Source organism: Miscanthus floridulus, chromosome 3, assembly GCF_019320115.1.
Source record: "Miscanthus floridulus cultivar M001 chromosome 3, ASM1932011v1, whole genome shotgun sequence".
In the NCBI taxonomy this organism is placed as follows: Eukaryota; Viridiplantae; Streptophyta; class Magnoliopsida; order Poales; family Poaceae; genus Miscanthus; species Miscanthus floridulus.
This window is the reverse complement of record NC_089582.1, coordinates 144,988,045-145,012,075: the sequence shown is the minus strand read 5'-3', so window position 1 is coordinate 145,012,075 and position 24,031 is coordinate 144,988,045. Positions and strand designations below refer to the sequence as shown.

The following is a 24,031-nucleotide window of genomic DNA, read 5'->3' as shown; positions in this document are numbered from 1 at the left end:
ATGTGCACCATGACTTAAATCTGGGTGTGGATAGAGTCTTATACTCTCCCGACACCTTCGCCACCTATTTTGTTCATAAATGGCTGGGGAACGGCCTCTTGGCCAAGTGGTCAGCGCAGACTCATTACTTCCTGGGCGGCCCGAGTTCGAACCCCTAGTTTGAGCCCTGTTGGTTTCGTTTGTCGGACGACTGGAAAAAACGGCCAAAGCAGCACAGTAGAGGTTCTACCTCCTGGGCGTCCCATCCTGAGTTCGAGCCCTGTTGGGCGTGTTCGTCGAGCGACGGGAAAAAAACAGCCAAAGCACACGGATAGAAAATAGTTTTATCCTATCTGAAAGATAGGAAGTGAGCAAGATTATATCCAGTCTGCCTCCGCTCCAAAAAAATGTGCCTCTTTTTTACTCTACGTCCCACATGTTTTACCTCTTTTTTTTTAAAAAAAAAGAACACAGTATCGATATGGATGCTCGCAACTCGCATGATCATACATGTACCGCTCATTAGGTCTTGTTTAGTTCCACCCTAACTTCCAAAAAATTGCTACAGTACCTGTCACATCGAATGTTTGCGGCCCGTGCATGGAGCATTAAATGTAGACGAAAAGAAAAACTAATTGCACAGTTTGGTGGGAAATTGCGAGACGGACGTTTTGAGCCTAATTAGTCCATGTTTGAACACTATTTGCCAAATAAAAACGAGCGTGCTACAGTAACCCAAAATCCAAATTCACCCAACTAAACAAGGGCTTAATCATCTTATACTCAAGCATATATATAGTTTTTTTTTATCTCATGCCCAAGTCAAATAGACATGTATTTGAATCGCAAGGAGCATTTTATAGACATGTTGAAAGTGATAGTCAAAGTTTTTAGCTTTTTATATCACACGAGGGCACTTTTTATTTATCCGGTAGGGCAATGGACAACAATAAACACATCATCCGCGTGTCTGACACGGGGCCCACCCGCCAGTCTCTAGTCTCCACCGCCCGCAGCCTGAGGCGACCGGATCACGCGCGTCCCATCTGGGCGCTCCCCGCCGGGGACGGACACGGACGGTAGGTGGAAGTGGAAGCAAGGCGTGCGAGCCCGGCGAAGCGAAGCCTCCCCCTCCCTGTTTCCTCCCGTGCTCCCCACCCGGCCACCCGGGAAAAGGGGCAACGAGAAATCGAACCCACACGCAACGCGAGTACGCGACACCTCCACCTCCACCCGCTCGCCTCTCGCCTGTGTCCAGATCCAGCCGCCCGCATCTCTCTCTCTCTCGCTCGCGCGCGATGAGCTGCCGCGGCGGGCGGGCGTGCTAGCGGTAGCAGCGAGCGGTGCGCGAGGGCGGAGGAGGCGGAGGCGGGTGGGCGGATCCGGGGGGCGGCAAATCTGGCAGGCGCCGCGGTGGGGCTGCGAGCGCGGGGGAGGGCGGGGGGCTGGGCGGACGACGCGGAGGGCGGGGAGGGAGGGGAGGACTGCGGCAGGCTCAGGCCCTGGCGCAGGAGGCTGCTCGCGTCCATGGCGCTCTCGTGGCCCTCGGCCGTCCGCCTCGCCGTCGCCGCTGTCCTGCTCGTCGCCGTCGGCGTCGCGCTCTTCACGCTCCCCGTCGAGAAGGTTCGGGTTTCTGCAACTCTCCACCCCGCCGCTAGCTAAATCGGCCCGTTCGCGATTCCATGTTGGGATTATCAGAGGACACGCGTTTGGGATGATCTGTGCTGCTTATAGCTTCATTCATGATGTGGTTAGGCATGGAAACAGTCATCCTGGTTGTTGAAACGTGGGTTCGTTTGCTCTCGTGATTGGTTCAGCTCCACCTCCCTCCCCTCGGTACCCCCAATCTGCCATGGTTATACTTCGTGTTGCTATCTATTTAGCCGGAAATTCCTGTTCGAGTGGAGCTAATGATGGGCCGTGTCAAATGTGCATTCGAATGTTTCAGTCATCAGAAATGTAGTATCGTTTTGGGTAGACTAGGTCAATGCGTTATGACATGACATGGTTGTAAGTAACGCATATCATGAATACATGTATTCCCAGATTGAAAGACTTTTCCTGTCTAGCAGGAAACTTCCAAAGGGTACTCTATTGCTTCTCACATCCACTGTTGCGTGCCATAGTAGGTCAGGATGCATGAATCAGGAGGATTAGTTGTTGGAATCATTTTTGTCATCTGACCATTCTAGTGCTTAATTTGTCATCCGTTCATGCCTTGTTCAATTATGGATATATCCTTGTGGTATTATCTAGTTCTGTCTTTAGTAACTGTTATACCCTGTTATGGTATTCTGTTAGGATATATACTGCTTTCTGTTTTAATTTGCCTCAAGATGGTCATAACTTGTGATGGATGAGGTCACAAGGGACATACAAGGGGACATCCCTTGGTGTATGCTTTTCGCGGACGATGTAGTGCTAGTTGATGAAAGCCGGACAGGAGTGAATCAGAAACTGGAGTTATGGCGGGAGACTTTGGAGTCCAAAGGTTTTAGACTTAGTAGAACTAAAACTGAGTATATGAGATGTGACTTCGGCACTACTACTCGGGAGGAGGAAGATGTTAGTTTGGAAGGTCAAGTAGTGCCTAGGAAGGATACCTTTCGATATTTAGGATCAATGCTACAAAGGGACGGGGATATTGATGAAGATGTTAGCCATAGAATCAAAGCAGGGTGGATGAAGTGGCGGCAAGCGTCTGGTGTCCTATGTGACAAAAGGGTACCACAGAAGCTAAAAGGCAAGTTTTATAGGACGGCGATTAGACCTGCTATGTTGTATGGTGCAGAATGTTGGCCTACGAAAAGACGACATATTCAACAGCTAAGTGTCGCGGAAATGCGTATGTTGCGTTGGATTTGCGGTCATACAAGAAGGGATCGAGTTCGGAACGATGATATACGTGAGAGATTAGGGGTAGCGCCAATTGAAGAAAAGCTTGTCCAACACCGGTTGAGATGGTTTGGATATGTGCAACGGAGACCTCCAGATGTACCGGTGCGTAGTGGAATCCTAAGTCAGGATAGTAACGTGAGGAGAGGCAGAGGAAGACCGAAGTTGACTTGGGTAGAGGCAATAAAAGGAGACTTGAAAGGATGGAATATACCCAAAGACTTAGCCTTAGATAGGAGTGCTTGGAAGACAGCTATTCACGTGCCTGAACCTTGATTGCTTCTGTTGGGTTTCAACTCTAGCCTACCCCAACTTGTTTGGGACTTAAAGGCTTTGTTGTTGTTGTTGTTGTCAAGATGGTCATAACTTAATACCTGAAGTTTACCTTTCTCAGCTGTCCAGCTCACAGCATTACCTGCTCTGCTTTTTTTCATCTTGATTGAGAGATTTTTTGTCAATTAGTTTTATTCTTTTTACCTAGTTTACATCATAATGCTGTGATATTTTAATTTACTAGGATAATCCAGAGTTTGAGAAGTTCTTGCTTCCCTTCTCCTCGCTTTCTTGTTGCCTATAAATCTTAAGATTATGGAGCTTAAAATGTAGATTAATTTAACTTCCGCATCAGGTACTTATTGGTTTAAGTTTACATTGACAGATTTTAAAGGACTTTCTGGTTTGGATCAAGGAGAACTTGGGTCCATGGGGTCCTTTGGTGTTGTAAGTATTGAACTCTCTGCACATAAGTGGTAGTTTCTCACTTGCAGCCACACTTTTGGAGCACACTTACTGCTATACTCCACTACACAGCTTTTCATAGAAAACATATGTCCTGCCCCTTAAATAAAACCCAAACCCACCTACAAGATATATATAAGCCTTGCTTTGTTATGCCTGGTACTGGTATTTGGCTTGCACTTGCAGTGACATGCCATAAAGCTGTGTAGTGGAGTATCGTTGTTCTATATTATGTTATATGACCTTACCATCTTTTTCATTTCCAACTTAATTATATTCGTGTTGTGTAATATTACAGGGCCCTCGCTTACATCCCTCTGACAGTCTTAGCTGTTCCAGCATCAATTCTTACAGTACGTTAGATTGCTATTTCCCCTTTTTACAAGCCTTGCCCTTTTCCTCTTTTAAGAGCCCTCACGTTAGATCACCTTTTTATGTTGCTGCAATTCTTTTACCAGCTTGGAGGGGGCTATTTATTTGGATTGCCAGTAGGGTTTGTTGCTGATTCCATTGGAGCAACAATTGGTGCAACTGCTGCATTTCTGCTTGGCAGGACGGTATGTATAGTAAATGTTCCTTTTTCTGTATTAAAAAAATTATATATTGCGAATCGAATAGTGCTGTTGGGTAAATGCTAAGTGCTAAATCAGTTCATTGCATCTGGTTGGTTGCCCAGTTATTGCTATCTTTCATGTTACAAACTGTGTATTCTGTGGTGCATGCCTTTTTTTTTATCTTGTGTTTCGACTACAACAATCTTGGATGGGCTCCTAACGAGCTAATTTTCACTATTTTTGTTTGTAGTTTTCCTGTGATTCTAGACACGTGTTTGAAATTTTGGGTCTTTTTTTGTTTAAACCGTGTAACTACATGAAAGATAATTGGTTACACCTTATGCACCTTGTTCCTGTGGATAATTATGTCCGCTGAGTAGATTTCCAAGTACTGTAAGTTTCAATTATTTTCAAGTATTATTACTTTTGTGATATCGTAAGAGTTCTATAATATTGTTGCAGATTGGGAGGCCTTATGTTCTCTCGAAATGCAAAGATTACCCTAAGTTTCAAGCAGTAGCCATTGCCATCCAAAGATCTGGCTTCAAGGTAATTTTTTGCAGTCTGGAGGTTTTAGACACACAATTGGCTGAAAATAACATTGGACTGATATGGGATTGCCCAACTCTAACCATATTATGAATTTGTCTGATTCATTTACGTGGTTTCACTAAGGCTTCTAACATATGTGCAGATCGTGTTGCTACTAAGGCTTGTACCTTTACTTCCGTTCAACATGTTGAACTACCTGTTATCTGTCACTCCTGTTGGTGTTGGAGAGTACATGCTGGCTTCTTGGTTGGGAATGATGGTATGCTTCCACTTGTTACCTTTTTACATTTTATGTCATCTTTGTTGATGGCTTCTTTGGGCTTCATGTCTAGACTACCCCAAATGGTTGGGGAGAAAAAAAAGGCTCTGTTGCTGTATGACGGCACCAGGCTACTGGCACATACTATATCTGGCTCATTGAAACTTTGCTTTGTAACTATCTGCTACATTGTTTGCATAATTGCAACCATTTGTTTGTTTGCATAATTTGCTGTGTTAGACTATGCTTTATAAGTAAATGTGCTGTTTTCCTTTGGTACTTGTTTGATACTAAATCTATTTTATTGATAATATATTTACACAGAGAACTTTGTGAGTTGTGACTATTAACAGCATACTCATGTCATTAGCTAACTCAGCTTTATATTACCCTTTTCATTTATGAACTGTTCTTAGCCCATCAAGGCAATGCTACATTTCATTGTTGCTAATCATCCTTGTTTTACAGCCAATCACTCTTGCCTTGGTGTACGTTGGAACAACACTGAAAGATCTATCAGATGTGACACATGGGTGGAGCGAGATCTCGACTACTCGATGGGTGAGTAATACTAATGACGCATTATCTCAATTGCTGCATTGTGCTTGTGATGTCATGTATTGGCTTGTGTTTTGTAACTATCAGTTGATATAAAATTTCTGAATACAGAGTAAATAACTTTTTTCATAAAGAAAGAAAAATGTATCATTAGGTTCTTTTTTTTGCATTTATCTTTGGTTCCTACATGAACACAAGTCATTAAATATGCCTGTTTGCATAAACGATTTGTTTATCATACAGAATTAAGATGATTGGGATCTGATAAAATTTGTCCATTTGCGCTCCCAGTACATCCGTGTTACTATTAAGTTGTGTCATCAACGAACCTCTGCAAAACCTAGAAAACTTTGCAGTTATTTTGTTCATTTTCACTTGTACTTGAATGAGTGATTTAATCTTCGGATATTTGATTTGAGCTTGAGGGCAAAATTTTGATCACTGCCACAATTCTTACATGTGTGGTGGTATATCAGTGTGTTGATTAGGCTGTGCTTGATTTTGGTGGGTAGCACTTGGAAGTAGATGGAACAGTTGCAAGTTATGTCTTAGTTTTAGCGGAGACGTGCAAGGAAAACATTAAACATCCTATATCGACAAGCTCCTTCCATCCCAAAAAAGAATGCAAATCTAGGTGACAAGTCGAACTTTCTAAAATTTGACCATAGAAAATAATCTCAACATTTATGTCTCCAAATATGTTTACTATGAAATATATTCCATAATTGATCTAATGATATTTATTCAGTATCATAGTTTTTAGTACTTTTTTGTATAAATTTAGTCAAACTTAAAATTGTTTGACTCTTTTTGGGATGGAGGGAGTAGATAACAAATGCTACAGCAAAGAAAACCTCTTTCTTTTTGGTACCTCATCACCAGTGAATCAAATGTTTCTGTTAAGTTGTTCCTCATTTTTTTTCTCGAAGGATGCCGGAGAAGTTATTCCTCATTTGTATTTCAGAAGTAGATTTTGATTTAATACATTGGTTCTAGTAACTTCAGCTGATACCTATGCTTGTTTCTTTTTTCTTTCAGATTTTGATAATATCTGGCTTTGTATTATCAGGTATGTGCCATTATCCTCCCTCTATAGTTCTGATAGCATCTGTCTTTTTTGGTACTTAGTTACAGGTATAATTCACTCTAATTTTAACCAAAATCTTAATGTCTTAAAAATACCAAGCCAGTTGACTTAAGTCATGTGTTTTTTACCTTATCTTTTTAATACATCAGGATCTTGTAAATTGAGCCATTCTCCTTATTTCATGTCCGGATTTATACACAAGTCCTAGGAGATTTTAAACATCCTTGCTTTTGGTTTCTGAATCTACTTATGAAAGAACAGCAGTGCATGCTGATAGCCGAGACATGGGGATCCCCTTGAAGGTTTTGCTTGCCCTGGTTATAGATGACTAATGAAATTTCATCTTGGCACAGCTTAGGCCTTGAGGAAATGAGGAGCAGATAAAACTGATTCAACTGAAATTTAATTGCAATTCTAGAAGGTCTATGGGACTTGGGAGAAATAAATTTGCACATTTTAACAAACCTGCATTCTTATTAATGGATATCCCGAAAGCAAACAGAACTGCATTCTAACTGTAGGCCTTCAATTCAGCTCAGTGGATTTGCAACATTGAGTGGGCAATCCCTTCTCTATAGAAAATTTGAAGAATTTATCTTAAAATGACATGTTAAATTATTCCTGTTCAGTTATCTTAACAAGCCTCTTCTTGCTCATGTATATACTGGCTGTTTTCACTGTGGTCCTGCAGTGGTCTTGATTATCTGCGTCACAAAAATTGCAAAATCATCTCTGGAGAAGGCATTGGCCGAGAATGGAGAGCTCGATGTAGGAACATCGCAGCTTCCTGTGGTAGCCTCTCCCTCGGATCTGCAACAACCTCTTGTAATCAAGATTGACACATCAAATGAAGATCATGAGAAGTAAAAGTGTTGGGTTTACAATCCCTGATGTACATTCTTTGGCTGTTGAGTCGGTAGACTATACCCATAGCTCTGGTGAGGCCGGTAAAAGGGTAAAACACAACCCAAAAAGAGAGAAAATGAGGGTGAGTTTGACTGATAGGTAATAGTAATACGCTATGCGCTCTGTTTCACTCCACGTGCTACCATATCTTTGGTGAAAATGCAATTGTAGTATTTAGTTTTCTGACGTGCCCAAGTTTCGAGCTTCATTTGGGCCTACAGGCATACCTACGTTCTTTACATGGTTATAAACATAACCCACATTCCCCCCAACACCCCACCCCTTTCTTCAACTACTTAGAACCTGTTTGGCAGGGCTCCTTGCCCAGCGGCTCCGGCTCCCACGGCACTGCATAACACTGTAGATCCCTGTAGCAACGAAAAAAACGGCTTCGGCTCCAGCGAGAATGAACGGGAAAATAGGAGGAGCCAGAGAAGCGTGCAATTGGGTGCTCCGGCGGCTCCTCTACAGTGGTGCTACAGTAGCAGAAGCCAGAGCCGCCGGAGCCTCTCCAAACAGGTCCTTACTCGAATAAATTAATTCTAGTATTGTCTTAAGTTAAACTTTTTATGTTTGACCGAATATATAGAAAATAGCATAAATGTTTATGAAACTAAATGAGCATATTGGCCCTGTTCGTTTCGCTGAAAAAACAAGTCGAAACATTGTTTCGGCTGATTTGTTGGGAGAGAAAAACATTATTTCGGTTTAAAAAATAAGATGAAAAGTATGGATTATAAGAGAAGCGAAAAGGGCCATTATGAAAATATATTTTTATGATAGATTTAATGATACTAATTTGGTGTCATAAATTTTTTTTTCTTTCTTTTCTATAAATTTAGTCAAACTTAGAATGGTTGACTTAAAGACAATTCTAAAAATTGATTTGTTTGTGGGCGGATGTAGTATGTATTAGTCTATGATTTGTCGCTTTTGTTTGTAGTCAACTTTAATCTAGTTTATGGAAAAATACATAAACATCTACAAGTTCAAGTGAGATTATTAATTGGATTTCTGATGAAATATGTTTTAACAATGTATTCTTGAACTTGCATATAAATGTTGATGCACATATTTATCTAAAAGCGTCGTTAAAGCTATTAGATAAAATTAAAGTGGATGGTGGGAGTAGCAGGATTGGTTAAACATACGCTTCTATCTGAACAGGTACGCTCTTTGGTACAATCAGCAATGTTTTACGGATGTGTGCTACATTGTCATCATGTTCTGTTATTCATACAAAGGTGAGCCGCTGGTCGTGTCCGCTAGATAGGCATAAAATGCCAAAACAGCCTCTGCTTTTGGTGAATTTGTGGCCAAATCGAACTATATAGATCTTTTTGTCCGAATTTTATACGAGGCAAATGATTGGGCACTTTTGGGGTAGTTTTTTCTTTCTATTTTGGGCTAGCAAAAACAAAAAGTAGCTCCATGACAGAGATAGCCAGATAGGTCGGGAGGAGTATAATCATTTTCACTTACGAATATGGGCCGGGCCGGGCCGGTATCTCTGGGTCTCAACTCAAAACAGCGACGCCCTTGACCTGGACTGTGTTTGGTTCTGAGAAATGAGGTGGTCCTTCTTCTCCTCACTCATTTTTTTTATTTGATTTGTGGAATGGAATAAGTTGATCCATCACTTTATTCATCATAAGGTAACAATTAATATAAGCATGAGGAATGTGTTGATTCCACCAAAATTTATGGGATGAACTCATCATGCATCAGCTCATGAAGCATGTCTGCACGTGGTGACTCCACGAACCAAACACATTAAATTCTATCTTTTTTATACATGTATAAAGTAGTATATATGCTCTCGCGGATGAAGCAAGCTATGTACGATACTAATTTAGATCATGTTCGTTTGTCTTATGAGCCATACTATTTTAGCGAACGAACAATGCTTTTCTCTCACAACAAATCAACGAACCGTACTTTTAGCTATGGATTTTCATCAAAACCAACAGGGCCTTATTCTCTTTTTTTCGCTGCTTTTAATGTACGAGGCTGATTTATTCTTTTTTTTCCTGCTCTTAATTAATGCACGAGACTGATATATTCATGCAACGGAGAAGCAGGGCGCTGCCAAATGCCAACTCGTCGGTTCCATTCCATCCTTGGATTTGTCGCTCGGTCGCCGGCCGGCCTGGCTCCTCTCTTGGTTCTTTCTTCCGCGTAGCCCAACAAGGAGAGAACAAAACAACCGCCCTTGCACTGGATCCATCACAATCACAAGAACGGCAGCAACAAGGCCGCCACAGAGACGCGATCCCCGCCGTCTCCCCGCTCGCCCGCCTTGTTCACTCGGTGCGCTCTCGCACTACACGTGCCATGCCGCATGCAGCGAGGAGGAGCCGCCGCAGCCGCCGCTGTTAGCAAGCGACGATGGAGATGGCGAGCGCGCGGAGGAGGGCGAAGCTGCCGCAGGCGGCCGGCGGCGGAGACCAGCAGCTCGCGCTGTGGGCCACCTGCGTGCTCCTCTCCTCCCTCTCGCTGCTCATCGCCGCCGCTTCCTCGGGCCTCGGCGGCGACGCGAGGCTCACGCTCACGCTCACGGCCGACCGGGATCGGGAGGCCGGTGCGCTCGTGATGAGGGCAACCGGCGCCGCCGTTCGCGGAGCGGCGGGCGACGGCAGGAGATACTGCGATGAGGACGACGACCTGATCCGCGGCATGTCCGTGGACGGGGAGTGGGTGCTGCGCGACGCCGACGAGTCCGAGCGGCACTACGGCCCCGGGCAGTGCCCGTTCGTCGACGAGGGGTTCCGGTGCAGGGAGAACGGCAGGCCGGACGGCCAGTACGCCGAGTGGGCATGGCGGCCGAGGCGCTGCGCGCTGCCAAGGTTCCCAACTCCCAAGCATGTGCATGCATATCTATCTATTGCACCTGGAAGCCGTGCGCACGCTGGCTTCGTCCTCGTTCTCACTACCTTGATCATGATCTTCATCATATGGAGTACGTATATGTATATCAGATTCGACGCGGCGAGGCTGCTGGGGATCCTCCGGAACCGGCGGCTGGTGTTCGTGGGCGACTCCATCGGGCGGAACCAGTGGGAGTCCATGCTGTGCATGCTCGCCTCGGCCGTCGCCGACGACGATGGCAAGCAGGGCGGCGCCATATACGAGGAGAACGGGAGCCCCATCACCAAGCACAAGGGCTTCCTCTCCTTCAGGTTCCGCGACTACAACTGCACAGTGGAGCACTACCGGTCGCCGTACCTGGTTCGCCGCGGCCGCCCGCCGCGCCGCTCGCCGAAGCACGTCGTCACCACGCTCCAGCTAGGCGCCATGGATCCCAGGGCTCCCCGGTGGAAGGACGCGGATATCTTGGTGTTCAACACGGGCCACTGGTGGAACCAGGAGAGGCTACACGAATTGTAAGTCCGTACTGTCACGGCCTAAACTCTTCTCTCTCTCTCTCAATGTCACGGTCTAATAAACTGCACACTGCGACGATAATCCACTCTGATGAAAGAAGAATACAGAATCTAGAGGATTAATTAAGAGAAGTAAAAAGGTTCGGGAAGAACTTATATATTAAGCCCTTGTTTGGATGTTATCGGATAATTTCACCCTAATCCAGCTCAACATATCTGGATTGATGTGAATTCGACTACGTCTAAACAATGCCTAAGGCTTTGTTTGTATGCACGTGTATCTACTTTAATCCACGTGTGTTTGAGTGGATTGGAATGAAACTTAGTTTAAATCCACTCCAATCAATTTCAGCACATGTGAATTGAGATGAATACATGGTCATCCATGCAAGGCCTAACGTGGGGGCAGATTAGGAAGAAGAGGGGGTTAGGGTTTGAGTTATTACATCCTATTGTTTTGGTACTCCTAAATAACAATAAGCAATGAGCCGTTTTATTTAATTAGATCATATGGTTCAGATCATCTATTATTTCCGAAGAGATAATAGATTAATATATTTTATTTAATTTTAAAATAGCTCATATAAGGAAAGATTTATATAGAAAAATCGTTTTTATTATAAATTGGTGCATGCTATATTATTTTGTTGCATATGCATGCGTGATCTATATTATTTTGCTAGTCATTAATATAATTCCTAAATTAGAGCATTCAGAAGCTGTTTAATTTGTTTCCTTTTTCTGGCGCACCAAGTGATCTTTTTCTTTTGCATATCATTAATATAATACCGAGAGATTAGGGGACTCGGAAGTTGTTTGTTTCCTTTTTTTTTTTTGAACATATTGTTTGTTTCCTTTTACTGGCACACCAACGGAGATGGGAAGAGCCACCGTCTTTTATTTTTCTTCCGAGATTTGGGGGGTTTGGCAGTTTTTCTTTTCTTTTTCTACTAGATTACTTTTTTACTTAATTAATTTATATAAAATCTAAAAAATAAATGGTCCAGTTTGTTTCGACTATTACCTATTACCTCCTACTTATTATCAGGTAATGTGAGTACCGTACCATAAGTCCATACTTATTACAATGGGTGACGTCTGGCCCTAGGCCAGCGTTCAGGACACAGCTCCCCACGCCCTGCGTCTGCTCCGTGTTGCACGCCTCGCTTGCTCAGATTTTGCGCCGCTTTGAACGATTCACCCTACCCATGCTGTCACACCCGGTTTTCATAGACAAAACCAAGTGCACTCACATGTATGTCAGGATCTGTTTAATCATACATGCAACGACAAAATAGTGATACATAGCAGCGTTTATTACAAAAAGCGTACATATTACAAAATGACCATAGGGTCAAACAAAAATTACATTAGAGTTCGAGCGAAACAGGGTCTCCATCCCCGCAGGCAGCCGACCGGAGGTACACCAGCCTAGCAACGACACCGTCTTCAGGAAAAACATCGTCTTCTAAGACTCCGTCTTCTAGTCTAAACAGCTGGGTGTGGTAGCAAGGGGGACAAAGAGAAGGGTGAGTACATCGAAATGTACTCCACAAGTGTAGGAAAATATGACATGAGGCCAACTCAAGGAAAGGCTTACCAAGTTTGACTCAAGCACTTAAGCGACACATCCTATTATACCTTAGGAACCTTAGCACCTATTTACTATTTTATATCCGCCTTCTCCTCGGAGAACCACCAGAACCACACTCGGATCCCATCCGAGCCAAACCACACTTGGATTCCATCCAAGCAACCAACACTTGGATTCCATCCAAGCCAACCAACCAGAGCCATCTAATCTCGAAGAAATCCAAGCCGCTCTTGATCGTGAGCACAGTTAATATATCAGTTTTACACTCTGCAGAGGTTGCATATTTTCACAACGAGTCGTGATGCCCTTTTGCCTGAGGTAGCTAGCCTCTTGACCCACTTCCAAGGTAGATCGGCAGGGTTCACTACAAAGCCTTTACAAAGCCCCTCCAAGTCTGTTTACCCCCTACATAAGTCAAAGACCCCAGGGGATTGCTCTTGTGCCACTAAACAAACCCGATGTAGCATAACTCGGAGAAACTAATTAATTAGCCAGGTCCATCCCATTCCAAACCTCGTGGTTGAGCTGTTAAGCCAGGTTACAGGCTTCGAGAACCGGTCCTTGGGATCCAGACAGGATACTAGCACAAACCCAATCCACCAACATCAGCCACCATACCATGGCATAAACCAACCTCAACCAAACGGTCCATCCTGCCGGATTTACCTACTCACCATGTTACTACAAACAACGGGTTACCAACCCACATAAAAGTTGCATAGCTCATTAGTCAAAATTATTATTAAACCTTTCCAACCCAAGACTGCAAGGCTAAGCATGATTCTACCCATCTAGCCTAGGGGTTTCAAGGGTGATAAAAGCAAGTTCTAGTAAATCCTAACATGGGATTCAAATTTAAACTCTGCATACAACTAATGGTCTAGCTACTCTAACTCAAAATAAAATAAATTAGGTGCAAGATGATCAAGGACACTTGCCTCCAAAAAGTTGTCCAGACAGTAGATTGTTTCTTCTCGATCAAGCTCGGACATCTTTTCTTCGAGAGATAGCAATCACGGAAACAAGCATCACAAATATATATACCTAAAAACAGTACACCAAACATGAGAAAAACAAACTAACAAGGCTACTAATGTGTAAGTCTTGCTACTACGATCGCGCGAGCACAAAAACAACTAAAAACTGAGCTACATTAAAAAGATATAATATTTTGAAGTTTCAAAGAATAAATTAAGAATTGAAATTTGATATAAAATAAAACCAGATAAGGGTATTATGGATAGACTATGAGCAGCGAGATAAATATGGAAAATGTCAAGACAGATTCTTGTAGGGAAATTTATGGACCAAAAAGATTATTGAAAGGGTAACAAGGTGGAAATGAATTATGACATCAGCATGATGTGATGCTAACAGGGCAACACATGAACAAGTAGCATATATATGTATCAGGTATCAAGTTTGGATTTGTGTGGCAGATCATGCAGGAAGCACAACGTGATCATGGAATTTTCCTTGGGTAGTTTACGGGCTGCTGGTGGAGCTTTGCTATGCAGGTTTGGTGTACGACAAACGGCATTCTTTTGATAGTTGCTATATCATGTTGCTGACGAACACCATAACTGCTGGCCATAGATAGGAATGAACGTAGAGGAGAACATGGGCATATATGCTTCTCACCTGTGCGTGACTTTCGCTGGTGAAATGATCGTCGGCAAGGCAAAGGGAGACTGCGGCAGCGTGGTACACGATGAAACAAAAGGGTACATCAGCAGCACATGTCTAGCAGTGAGGCACTACAGGAACGGCTGGCTTCCCCGAGTGCTAGTTGCACTCGGAGAAGGCCCAGTTGTACTCGGAGAAGCCTTCCCCGAGTGCAACACTAGGGGAAGAGCCTCCGGCTAATCCTTCCACGGGAAAGGCGCCTTCTCCGAGTGTCGAAAATCGTGCACTCGAGGAAGACTTTGCCGAGTGCCGTGCTGACACTCGAGGAAGACTTGACGCCGTTGGCCGACGGCCGACGCCGTTTTTTTTATTTTCTTCCCCGAGTGCAACACTCGGGAAAGATTTTTGAATTTTTTTTAAATACTCTTTGCCGAGTGCCGCAGCTCAGGCACTCGGCAAAGAAATTTGTTTTTTTTTTAAAATCCCTCTTTCCCGAGTGCCACAGCACAGGCACTCGGGGAAGCCACCTCTAAAATTCTTTTTTTTTTGTTTTTTTGCTTTTCCATGTAAACAACAAAGCATATATATATATATATATATATATATATATATATATATATATCACAAACCACAAATCAACACCAATATGTCACAAACCACATTTATATATCACAAACGACCAAATTTGTCCGAAATCCACAATATATTACAAACCACATGTTCAAAAGTATACACTATTCCAAGTTCACAAGTTCAATACATAAAAACGACTCCGAAGGCGGCTCACGGCGACTGTGAGGGGTGGGACGCCCCAGCGTGCGATCCCGGCGACGGTCCAGGTGGGGATGGCCCGACGTGCGATGCCGGTGACCCTTCGACATGGTTCGACGCCGCCCCCGATTGATGCTGCAAAAAAGAGAGGATTCATGAACAGATATGCGATTCTCCTAGACTGTTACCATCTTCTGATTCACATGCCACCAGTCTTAAAAAAAATCACCACAGCAGATATGCGATTATTTATACTAATGCATTCATTGTTCTATAATGTGTCATCTTAATTCATAATTGCATACAAGATCTTAAAGAATGCCAAAGGAAAATACTGGCCCTTCGGATGTGAATAGTTGCTATACAGATGTAAATAGTTTACAAGTGGTCTGATTCACTGAAACCCCTCCCTAACCTGGTCCCGCCCCTCTCAAATGAAAAATCATATCTTCAGTATTCCACAATATTCAGCTACTGTCTTAAGCCTTCCAAATGTGAACAGAACTGATTCAGTTGTGTGCATATGTGCTTCAAGTAAGGATGAAAATAGGATCTAGATTACCAATTTCCAGAAAAATTCTCACAATAATGAATTATACAATATAAAACATTTGTGTGTGAGAGAGAACCGTGTGCCGCCGAACAAGGAAATTTGTTATTAGTTATATGGGATATCTAGTATGTAAAAGAGAAATTAGGTTCACCTGCTTTCTATAAGAACAGAAATCACTGCAACCAAGAATTATAATGTTGAGAACTGCAGAAACAAGTTGAGACGTATTACAAATAAAAAAAATGCTCTAGTAGTATTCATAAAACACGTAACCAGTGTATACTGATTTAGAGCAGTAAAAAATACCAAGATAAGCTTAACAACCTTGCAGCAGCTGTCATCTACTACATCCTTCCTGTCTTTAGCAGTAATGGTCTTTAGACAGGGCAACCAGACTTACTAATTGCTCTGTTTTAAGATCCAGTCCAACTGATTTTCCAAGTAGATAAAGCAGCGGACTTCAAATCTGACTGACCCACAGAGTGAAGGATGAGTATACTATTGTACACATATACTAACATGTACATAGAAGACTTTATTTAGGGTATAAATGCGCTACCATGCAAATGTTTACTGATCCATTATAGTGAGCCAAATAAAATTGGTAATAGAGTGAAGTGAAGGACTGAGGGAGAAAGAACTTACCAAGATGATAACACTATGAGTCCACTCATAACTGCTCTAAATGGATCAGCCAAGGAACTTAAATTGTAAAGAGGTCATACAGATCAAACAATCAGAATACCCCCCCCCCCCCTAAATTACCGGAAAGTACTTGGTATCGCAACTCTAAATCAGGGAAGAAGAAGATTCCAAAATAATATGACCCAGCACTAATTAGTACTAATTAGAATGTCCAACAGTATTAGTTTTGTTTCCAACCAGGGAATTGGCAACATAAATTCAAGATGAAGCACAAGTTCGACAGATCTTCAAGAATATCTTCTACTGTGTGCTGCTTTATATTTTCTTATATACGAAGCAGACCTTGCTCATATACATGAAGAGCATTAGAATTTGCATACACAGCCATTGAAAGGGAATAAAGAATTAAAGAAAACCCAGATTACCTTGGTCCAGTAGTGGTTACACAAGAGGAACTTGGAAATCACCAGATCACATCTGAAAAAAGGGTGCACTAATATAGTTCAATTTCAAGGATAGATTACTCCAAAGATTTCACAAATAAAATTAATAAGACTTTCGCTAGACAATAGAGAAAAATGCTCCACGAACAGTTATCAGATATCATATATACCAACTTGATAGCCGCTGCAATCAATAGGGACGAGGTGTCGGGGATGGCCGGATGGAGGGCATCTTGATTGTAGAAAGCGTCATTCTTCTCCCCTTTTTTTATATCCTAAGCAATCAATTTCGAACTGAATCAACTCAATTAGGAGCAAGTAGGTTAGAGGAACTAAGCTATCATTGTCAGGGAGGGAGATGCAAAGGGGTAGGGTGCATCGGAGGGAACCTGACCTCTTGCCTCAAGTGGTAGGACAGCTCATCGTGACCGGCATCCATGGTGGCAGTGGCGGCGCTGGGCCGTCGTGCCGTCTGTTCCTGCACCACCCCGCCTCGTAGATGCGCGCTACGCAGCAGCAGGGAGCCGCCGCCGCCGCCGGTGGGAGGGGGCCACGCGGGGCTGGCCGCCGCCTGCGGACGCAGGGCGCCGGGCCGTCCTTGCCTTGCTCCGGCTGGTTTTACCGAGCGGCTGCATGCCCGCACCCGCGAAGACGGTGAAGTCGCGACCGCGGACAGCGCCCTCCACCCGCGACTGCGTCGGCCGTCGGCGCGCCCCCCATGGCGCGGACGAGATCCTGGCCGGGGGCGACGCCGGTGCGGGTGACCTCCTGGTCGGGGGCGTGGCCAGGGCGGGCGAGATCCTCGCCGGTGGTGCGCGGCCTCCTGGCCACGGCCGCGTAGCATCCTGGCCGAGGGCGACGCCGAGCCAAGCAGCCTCCTGGCCGGAATCGCGAAGATGAAAAACTCAGGCGGCGGAGGGGGCTGGCGGCGGCGGGGTAGCGCGTACGGGCTGGCGGGCGGCGTGCGGATGTGGGGTGGCCGGGTGGGTGGCCGGTTAGGTTTAGATAAGGGGCCTTTTTTTTTTTAAGTCTTCCCCGAGTGTCCTGGCACGGAAAGAAATTTTGTTTTTTTGTTTTTTCTACCTAATTTTTTTGTGAGGCTTTCCCACATTATTTAAAACTCCCTTTTCAAATTTGGGACAATTTTGACTTTTTTTTTATATTTCGTTAGTTTTTTCGTTTCGTTGAATTTTTTTTGCATACTTCGAATTTGAATTGCAGGTGCGTGAAATAATAGAATTTGGTGATTCAAAAAATTATATTAATGATATTTGGTGTATGTTGAGGCTTTATCCAGGAACTCACATGAAATGTCGAGCATCTTGTTGACGTAACATGACGAATAACTTGCGGGAAAAGTGTATTTAAATTATATAAAATTCGAACGAAGTCCGAAAATCACAAAACTTGTCTGGGCGTCGTGTTATCGCATGTAGAGGCTATGATAAAAAAATGAGAAGGTTTCGAGCAAGTTGCGACGTCAGATGCCTAAAACCCAGACATCTTCGCATTGATCACTTGTATAGGCATGCGGAGATGTCTGGGTTTTAGGCATCTGACGTCGCAACTTGCTCGAAACCTTCTCGATTTTTTATCATAGCCTCTACATGCGATAACACGACGTCCAGACAAGTTTTGTGATTTTTGGACTTCGTTCGGATTTTATATAATTTAAAAACACTTTTCCCGCAAGTTATTCGTCATGTTACGTCAACAAGATGCTCGACATTTCATGCGAGTTCCTGGATAAGGCCTCAACATACACCAAATATCATTAATATAATTTTTTGAATCACCAAATTCCATTATTTCATACACATGCAGTTCAAATTCGAAGTATGCAAAAAAATTCAACGAAACGAAAAAAACTAACGAAATATAACAAAAAAAAAAGTCAAAATTGTCCTAAATTTTAACAGGGAGTTTTAAATAATGTGGGAAGGCCTCACAAAAAAATGAGGCAAAAAAAAACAAAAAAAAACAAAAATTCTTCCCCGAGTGCCTTCGCTGGCACTCGGGGAAGGCAGCCTCTTCCCCGAGTGCCCTGTTCTGGCACTCGGGAAAGGGCCTCTTCCCCGAGTGTCAGGGAAGGCACTCGGGGAAGAATTTTTTTTTTTAAGTTTTAACGGCGTGGGTGGGGTGGACCGTCAAGTAACAGGTTTCTTTGCCGAGTGCCGATCTTCCCCGAGTGTTGCACTCGGGGAAGAGGGCCTTTGCTGAGTGCTGCTCTTTACCGAGTGCCAGGATCTCTGCGGCACTCGGGAAAGCCTCTCTTCCCCGAGTGCAATTCTTCCCCGAGTGCAACACTCGGGGAAGATTCTCTTTCCCAAGTGCCCGATTTTTGGCACTCGGGGAAGCCAGCGACACTCGGAGAATTTTGCCTCTCCCGCAGTGAGGAGAGGTCCAGAGTACCAAAGGCGGCTTTAAGTCCGGAGATTTCCTGCACAAGAATCACGAAAGAATAAAAGGAATCGGTCTGGTTATGTTTCTCGTGCTAAAACCTGTCCAACCGGATTCAAATTCTCAACTTACGCGGATACTTGTATTTTCTCGAATTTATTTTAGGATTTAACGGCGCTATGCTTTTAGTGGTAGGCGACGTCCCCGTCGACAGCGAGACGTCAGTGGTGACTTCGTGAATCTCGAGATCTGCCAGCTTAGTCCTTCGGAGGTGCTCATAGGAGTAGGGTTTACATACGTGTATTTATAGGAGTGAGCATGAGTACATATTGTGGATGTCTGCGTTGTACTATGTAATTCTTAACAAACAAACAAAAAAAATTATAGACTGCAACAACCATTCTTGATATGGACGAGCAAGAGGAAACCTCACCAGCACACAGCGGCAGCGCGGCGAGTACGAAGTAACGATGACGATGGAATTGCTTCTGTAGGGAGAGACGGGGTATGAGGAGGTGCCGAGATTCTGTGTGAGCATGGGTGACCCAAAGTGTGCTGCTCTATTTATAGGGAGAGAGAGGTTAGCAGCCAGCATGTGATGTTAATCCCGGTTGATGGTGGAGCTTCCGTTGCCACTTGCAACTACATGCGATTCATATTTTGTGGGGTGGAAACTGATAGAAGATAAATGAAGCAATCAGTTGTGCTTGTTTGTGGACAACTGGGCATCGGTGGAGTTTTATTGATCCACTAGAAAAAAAATACTTTATTAAGCGGTCATGGCATGCAACAGGAGGAGAGGTAACGCTCAAAGAGGAAGGCAATAATGGTGATCCGCGGCGCATGCGTGACAAGAAGACTTGGCTGGCTTATTTGCTGGTGGTACATGCATGCTTGGGATTAAATGACGTGCAAGGAAAAAGAGGTCCAGGGGAAAAAAGTGACTTGCACATTTAGTAGAGAAGGAGATTAAAGGGCCAAGGAAGAGACGATACAATGCATGAACTTGGTTTGCAAAACTATAAAACTTGTTTTTAATATTATTTGTGATTTCAAAAATATTTAAATAAAAATTTTGAAATAATTTAAACTATACTTTGAAGCATTTTTTTACTTTATAAATAGAACAAAAACCTATTAGCGTCCTAATCGGATTTCTAAATCCATTTTTCACCCAATAAAGTTTAATGCAAAGGCATGAGTGCAAACGAACATATGAAATTAAATTCTAAAAATTTTGGAAAAAACATATTTTTACACTTTAAATTGTCAACAACTAAATAAATCTTGTAAATTTTTAGAAAACATATAAAATCATTTATTTTATTTAGTGTTTTCTATTCACAACCCAAAATTAAAATTTTGGGGTGTGACAGACTACCCCTTAACAGGAATCTCGTCCCGAGATTTGCTGAAGCTACACTCATTAAAAAAAACAAATCACTCAAGTTCATAACAACAAATCAAACAACCGCTTAAATGCACACTAACATGATAGGGTCCTTAATGGAAAGCACACTAGCATACAACTTATTATCATTACTGACCTAAAAGCGCCTAGGCTAAAAAACTTCCTATAAAGGGCATAGGATAGAACGGTCTTGAAAATCTTCGGTCTTGACAGGAATGATTCTTATTGACGGCTTCACGTTGAGATCTTCATCTCGTCAAACAACTTCAACTCTCGAAGTAGAATCTTGAACTCCTTCATTGATCTTGAAGAACAAAGTGAAATACTTTTATAAATAGAGCATAGAAGGAGCAAGACAAGTTTAGTTTATATGAAAATAGTTTTAGAAAATGGCCATTGCTAACTAGGCTGACGTCCTACGGTCAATAGCCCGCCCCCATGCGGGCCCACACCACCCGAACATCACCAACATCGAGAAGAGGAGGAGACACTAAGATGAGGTAGCAGAAGGCGAGGAGGGAGATGCAACACCCGATCTACTTTTCAAACATTCAAATGAAACGTTTGCAACATAAGTTCGAAACAGTTGAAACACTTGCAACATATGTCTGAAACATTTGTAAAAAGACCTGAAAAACGCTTGAAAAAGCCATTGCAAATTATATACAACATCCAAATGAAACATATGCAATATCCTGATAAACACACTTACAACACGCATCGGAAAAAACAGATGAAACATTGAGAACGGAAGCTTGCAACATACGTGCACAACCATTGCAACATAAGTAACACACCAATCTACTTATGCAACATCCATGTGAAACAAATTGCAATATGCATATAAAACACTTGAAACATACACTTGCAACATGTGTTTTTCACCCTTCTTCCGGACGACGCAAAACAGAGCGGGGACCGGCCGGTTCCGGCCAGCTGGCAACCGAGGATGGTGGCACGGCATGACAGCGGCCAGCTGCGCTTACACCTGGCCTGGTCTGGCCACTCTGGATCTCTGATGTCGCGAACTGAGGACGAGCGTCGCAGCGGCGCCGACATCGAAGCGGCCACGACCTTCTGGCAAGGAATGACGGCGTCGGCAGCACCTGGACACGGCGGGGGACGGGGCATGGCGCTCAACTACGGGGCACAGAGCACGACACATAGGAGCGGGGAAGGGGCACCTCGCTGCGTGGGATGGGGCGCAACGATGTGGAGCGTGCGCACGCAGTGCTAGACGCGGCGCGGGATGGGGGCGCTGCGTGATGTGAGGCGGAGAGGAAGCGAAGCGAGTGCGTATTGGGGAATTTTGTTTTTCTAAGAGAAGGTGGGGACTTCTGAGGGAGCAGACCCGTTGTTAATTTGTTTCTCCTGTACTGACGTACGTACTGTACGTGTGGTGAAATATATGAAGAGGATGCTACTTCCAGGACGGCAAGACGGTGCGGCTGAACATGAGCGTGGAGGACGCCTACCAAAGGGCGCTGAAGACGCTGCAGAAATGGGTCCAGAAGGAAGTAAACACCACAAAAACACTGGTCGTCCTCCGAACATACTCACCGGCACATGTAAGCAGGTACAGTACATTACGTTACATACGGTGATCGATCGAGCAGCTTGCATTGCATTGCATTGCTTGCTTGCTTGCTTCCTACTCCTACTTAGCTTGTAGATGGTGCCTGGTGCCGGCCGGTGGTGGTGCATATATGCAGGGCTTCCAACGGCAGTGGAGGCTGGTGTGGCAGGGAGACGGTGCCGGAGCAGAACACGTCCAGGATCGCGCTGCACCGGTGGCCGGGCCTGCTGAACCCGAGCCCGGCTTTTATTGAAGCGGCAGCGGCGGCGAAGCAGAAGAAGCGGCGGCGGCCGGTGATGCATGTCCTGAACGTGACCCTGATGACGGCGCAGCGGCGAGACGGCCACCCGTCGGTGTACAACGTCGTCCGCCTCCCGTCGCCGGCGGGGGTGCAGGCGCAGCAGGAGCAGGTGATGAGGGCGGCGGACTGCAGCCACTGGTGCCTGCCCGGCGTGCCGGACGCGTGGAACCAGCTCCTCTACGCTTTGATTCTACGTAGTAGTATGTCAGGAGGATCGGATTGGATCGGAGCTAGTAGTTAGTATAGCTAGCTACCTAGCTGAGGTGTTTTTATTTATTTATTTATACACATCTCCTAGAGTTCAGTTGCCTGAGCTCTCAGGCGACGAGTTGAGGACACGATCTACTACTTTGCTGCTAAGCTGACGAAAGGAAGAAGAAAGCCTGTTACTGTTGGCCATCACACGTCGCCTGAACTTTAGGAAGAAATCAGGCGCCTGTTTAATAGCAATTCCCTTATTTATATACATAAATTAATTCTCCTAATAATAATACCAATGACGTGTCCGGCCCAATTTTCCATTTCCCTAAACACTCCCAATTGCAACTTATCATGAATAATGGCCCCGTTCGCTGGTCTGAACTTTGGCTGAAACTGGCTGAAAAACACTGTTTCGGCTGAATTGTTGTGAGAGAAAAACACTGTTCCGGCTGAAAAAACAAGCCGAACAAGCCGAACTTTAAGACAAGCGAACGAGGCCAATAGATTGAGAAAGCCTTGCAGGGAGTAGTCAAATTTACAAAATCATAATTTAGATCGACTCGTGTGCCGCTATGCGGTATGTTTCTTATTATATTAATTAATGGATGGATTATTGTATACCAATCAATAATTTGAAAATTACACGGGACGAGATGCTAAAAATTCATCTTTCCTTTGATTCCTTGGTGGTACAGACTAGAGATGCTTTGATTTTTAAAAAAATTAAAATAATTTATAATTTAGAACGGAGAGAATATATAATAACTAAAAGGTCTTAGGACGACAAAAATGTGTACTGTATGCTGCCTAAGAGTCGTTTGCATGCCGCAGTGGAGTTATCATGGTAGATCGTGATGGTCCCTGTTCCTAGCATAGCTAGGAGCCGCACATGACAACAGGCGGGCAACAACACAACACAGCATATGTTACGCCAGCAGTAGCAGGAGGCAACAGAGAAGGCGTAGATGGGTCATGCACTCATGCACGGCCGGTGTACGTATCTCTCGAGGTGATTGTGATCCCATCGTGAAGAGTGATGTCGTCGATGAGTGAACGAACAAAAATTAAAGGAGATAGACACGTGCGGCCGCACGGCATATACGTGTCTACTGTCTTATATATACCCACTCCATACTAAATAATAAAATCGTTTTAGACAACGACACGGTCTCCAAAGTATTACTTTGACTCCTTGTTTTTATAAAAATATTTATCAAAAAACGATATATGTATATTTTATAAAAGTATTTTTCAAAACAAATCTATTTATATGGCTTTCGCATTTCCAAACTCAACAACTTAAAAGTTATGCATGACTTATATTCCCAATATTTGACCCAAGCCTTTTCCAAAACAACTCTATTTTTTAGTACGGAGGGAGTATTAAATTAATAATAAATATTTGATGATGTAACAAAGCGATCATCATAAAGTTAAATGGCGTTTCTAGTTGAGTTGATTCTTGATAACGACACTACTTTCATGCATATATATGTTACTCATTCATACATAATTGTTCTCACATAATAGTTATAACGCACGGGTAAAATTCTAGCAAGTAGCAATAAGCAGTAAAATGCATGTCCAGTGATGATGTAT

General features: G+C 43.8%; 3 protein-coding genes across 3 annotated transcripts; 2 read left to right on the top strand and 1 right to left on the bottom strand.

The window, feature by feature from the left end:
- Positions 1-1,001: 1,001 nt before the first annotated feature.
- On the top strand, positions 1,002-7,658 carry LOC136542721 (uncharacterized). Its single transcript, XM_066535286.1, has 9 exons — positions 1,002-1,602; positions 3,533-3,594; positions 3,911-3,965; positions 4,071-4,169; positions 4,629-4,715; positions 4,861-4,977; positions 5,446-5,538; positions 6,574-6,604; positions 7,314-7,658. The coding sequence occupies exons 1-9, from the start codon at positions 1,507-1,509 to the stop codon at positions 7,487-7,489; spliced, it is 816 nt and encodes a 271-aa protein (XP_066391383.1). The 5' UTR covers positions 1,002-1,506; the 3' UTR covers positions 7,490-7,658.
- Positions 7,659-10,192: 2,534 nt separating this feature from the next.
- Positions 10,193-22,472, top strand: LOC136544631 (protein trichome birefringence-like 11). Its single transcript, XM_066536722.1, has 4 exons — positions 10,193-10,374; positions 10,507-10,911; positions 21,769-21,930; positions 22,067-22,472. Exons 1-4 carry the CDS (start codon positions 10,205-10,207, stop codon positions 22,470-22,472), a joined length of 1,143 nt encoding a protein of 380 aa, XP_066392819.1. The 5' UTR covers positions 10,193-10,204.
- LOC136547386 (uncharacterized) lies at positions 14,779-17,494 on the bottom strand. The gene is made up of 4 exons (XM_066539342.1): positions 16,938-17,494; positions 16,718-16,818; positions 16,526-16,577; positions 14,779-15,037 (listed from the first exon to the last, which is right to left on the bottom strand). The coding sequence occupies exons 1-4, from the start codon at positions 17,385-17,387 to the stop codon at positions 14,915-14,917; spliced, it is 726 nt and encodes a 241-aa protein (XP_066395439.1). The 5' UTR covers positions 17,388-17,494; the 3' UTR covers positions 14,779-14,914.
- Positions 22,473-24,031: the final 1,559 nt, after the last annotated feature.

What these genes read in the sequence shown, in the direction of transcription:
- LOC136542721 (XM_066535286.1), top strand. Translation starts at nt 1,507, where the DNA reads ATGGCGCTCTCGTGGCCCTCGGCCGTCCGCCTCGCCGTCGCCGCTGTC. An exon ending in CTTCTTGGTTGGGAATGATG is followed by an intron (nt 4,978 to 5,445) that starts GTATGCTTCCAC and finishes CTTGTTTTACAG; the next exon opens with CCAATCACTCTTGCCTTGGT. An exon ending in ATCTGGCTTTGTATTATCAG is followed by an intron (nt 6,605 to 7,313) that starts GTATGTGCCATT and finishes GTGGTCCTGCAG; the next exon opens with TGGTCTTGATTATCTGCGTC.
- LOC136544631 (XM_066536722.1), top strand. Translation starts at nt 10,205, where the DNA reads ATGTCCGTGGACGGGGAGTGGGTGCTGCGCGACGCCGACGAGTCCGAG. An exon ending in AGGCGCTGCGCGCTGCCAAG is followed by an intron (nt 10,375 to 10,506) that starts GTTCCCAACTCC and finishes TATGTATATCAG; the next exon opens with ATTCGACGCGGCGAGGCTGC. An exon ending in CAGGAGAGGCTACACGAATT is followed by an intron (nt 10,912 to 21,768) that starts GTAAGTCCGTAC and finishes AAATATATGAAG; the next exon opens with AGGATGCTACTTCCAGGACG.
- LOC136547386 (XM_066539342.1), bottom strand. Translation starts at nt 17,387, where the DNA reads ATGCTACGCGGCCGTGGCCAGGAGGCCGCGCACCACCGGCGAGGATCT. An exon ending in TTGATTGCAGCGGCTATCAA is followed by an intron (nt 16,578 to 16,717) that starts GTTGGTATATAT and finishes CCCTTTTTTCAG; the next exon opens with ATGTGATCTGGTGATTTCCA. An exon ending in GTAACCACTACTGGACCAAG is followed by an intron (nt 15,038 to 16,525) that starts GTAATCTGGGTT and finishes TCTTTTTTGCAG; the next exon opens with CATCAATCGGGGGCGGCGTC.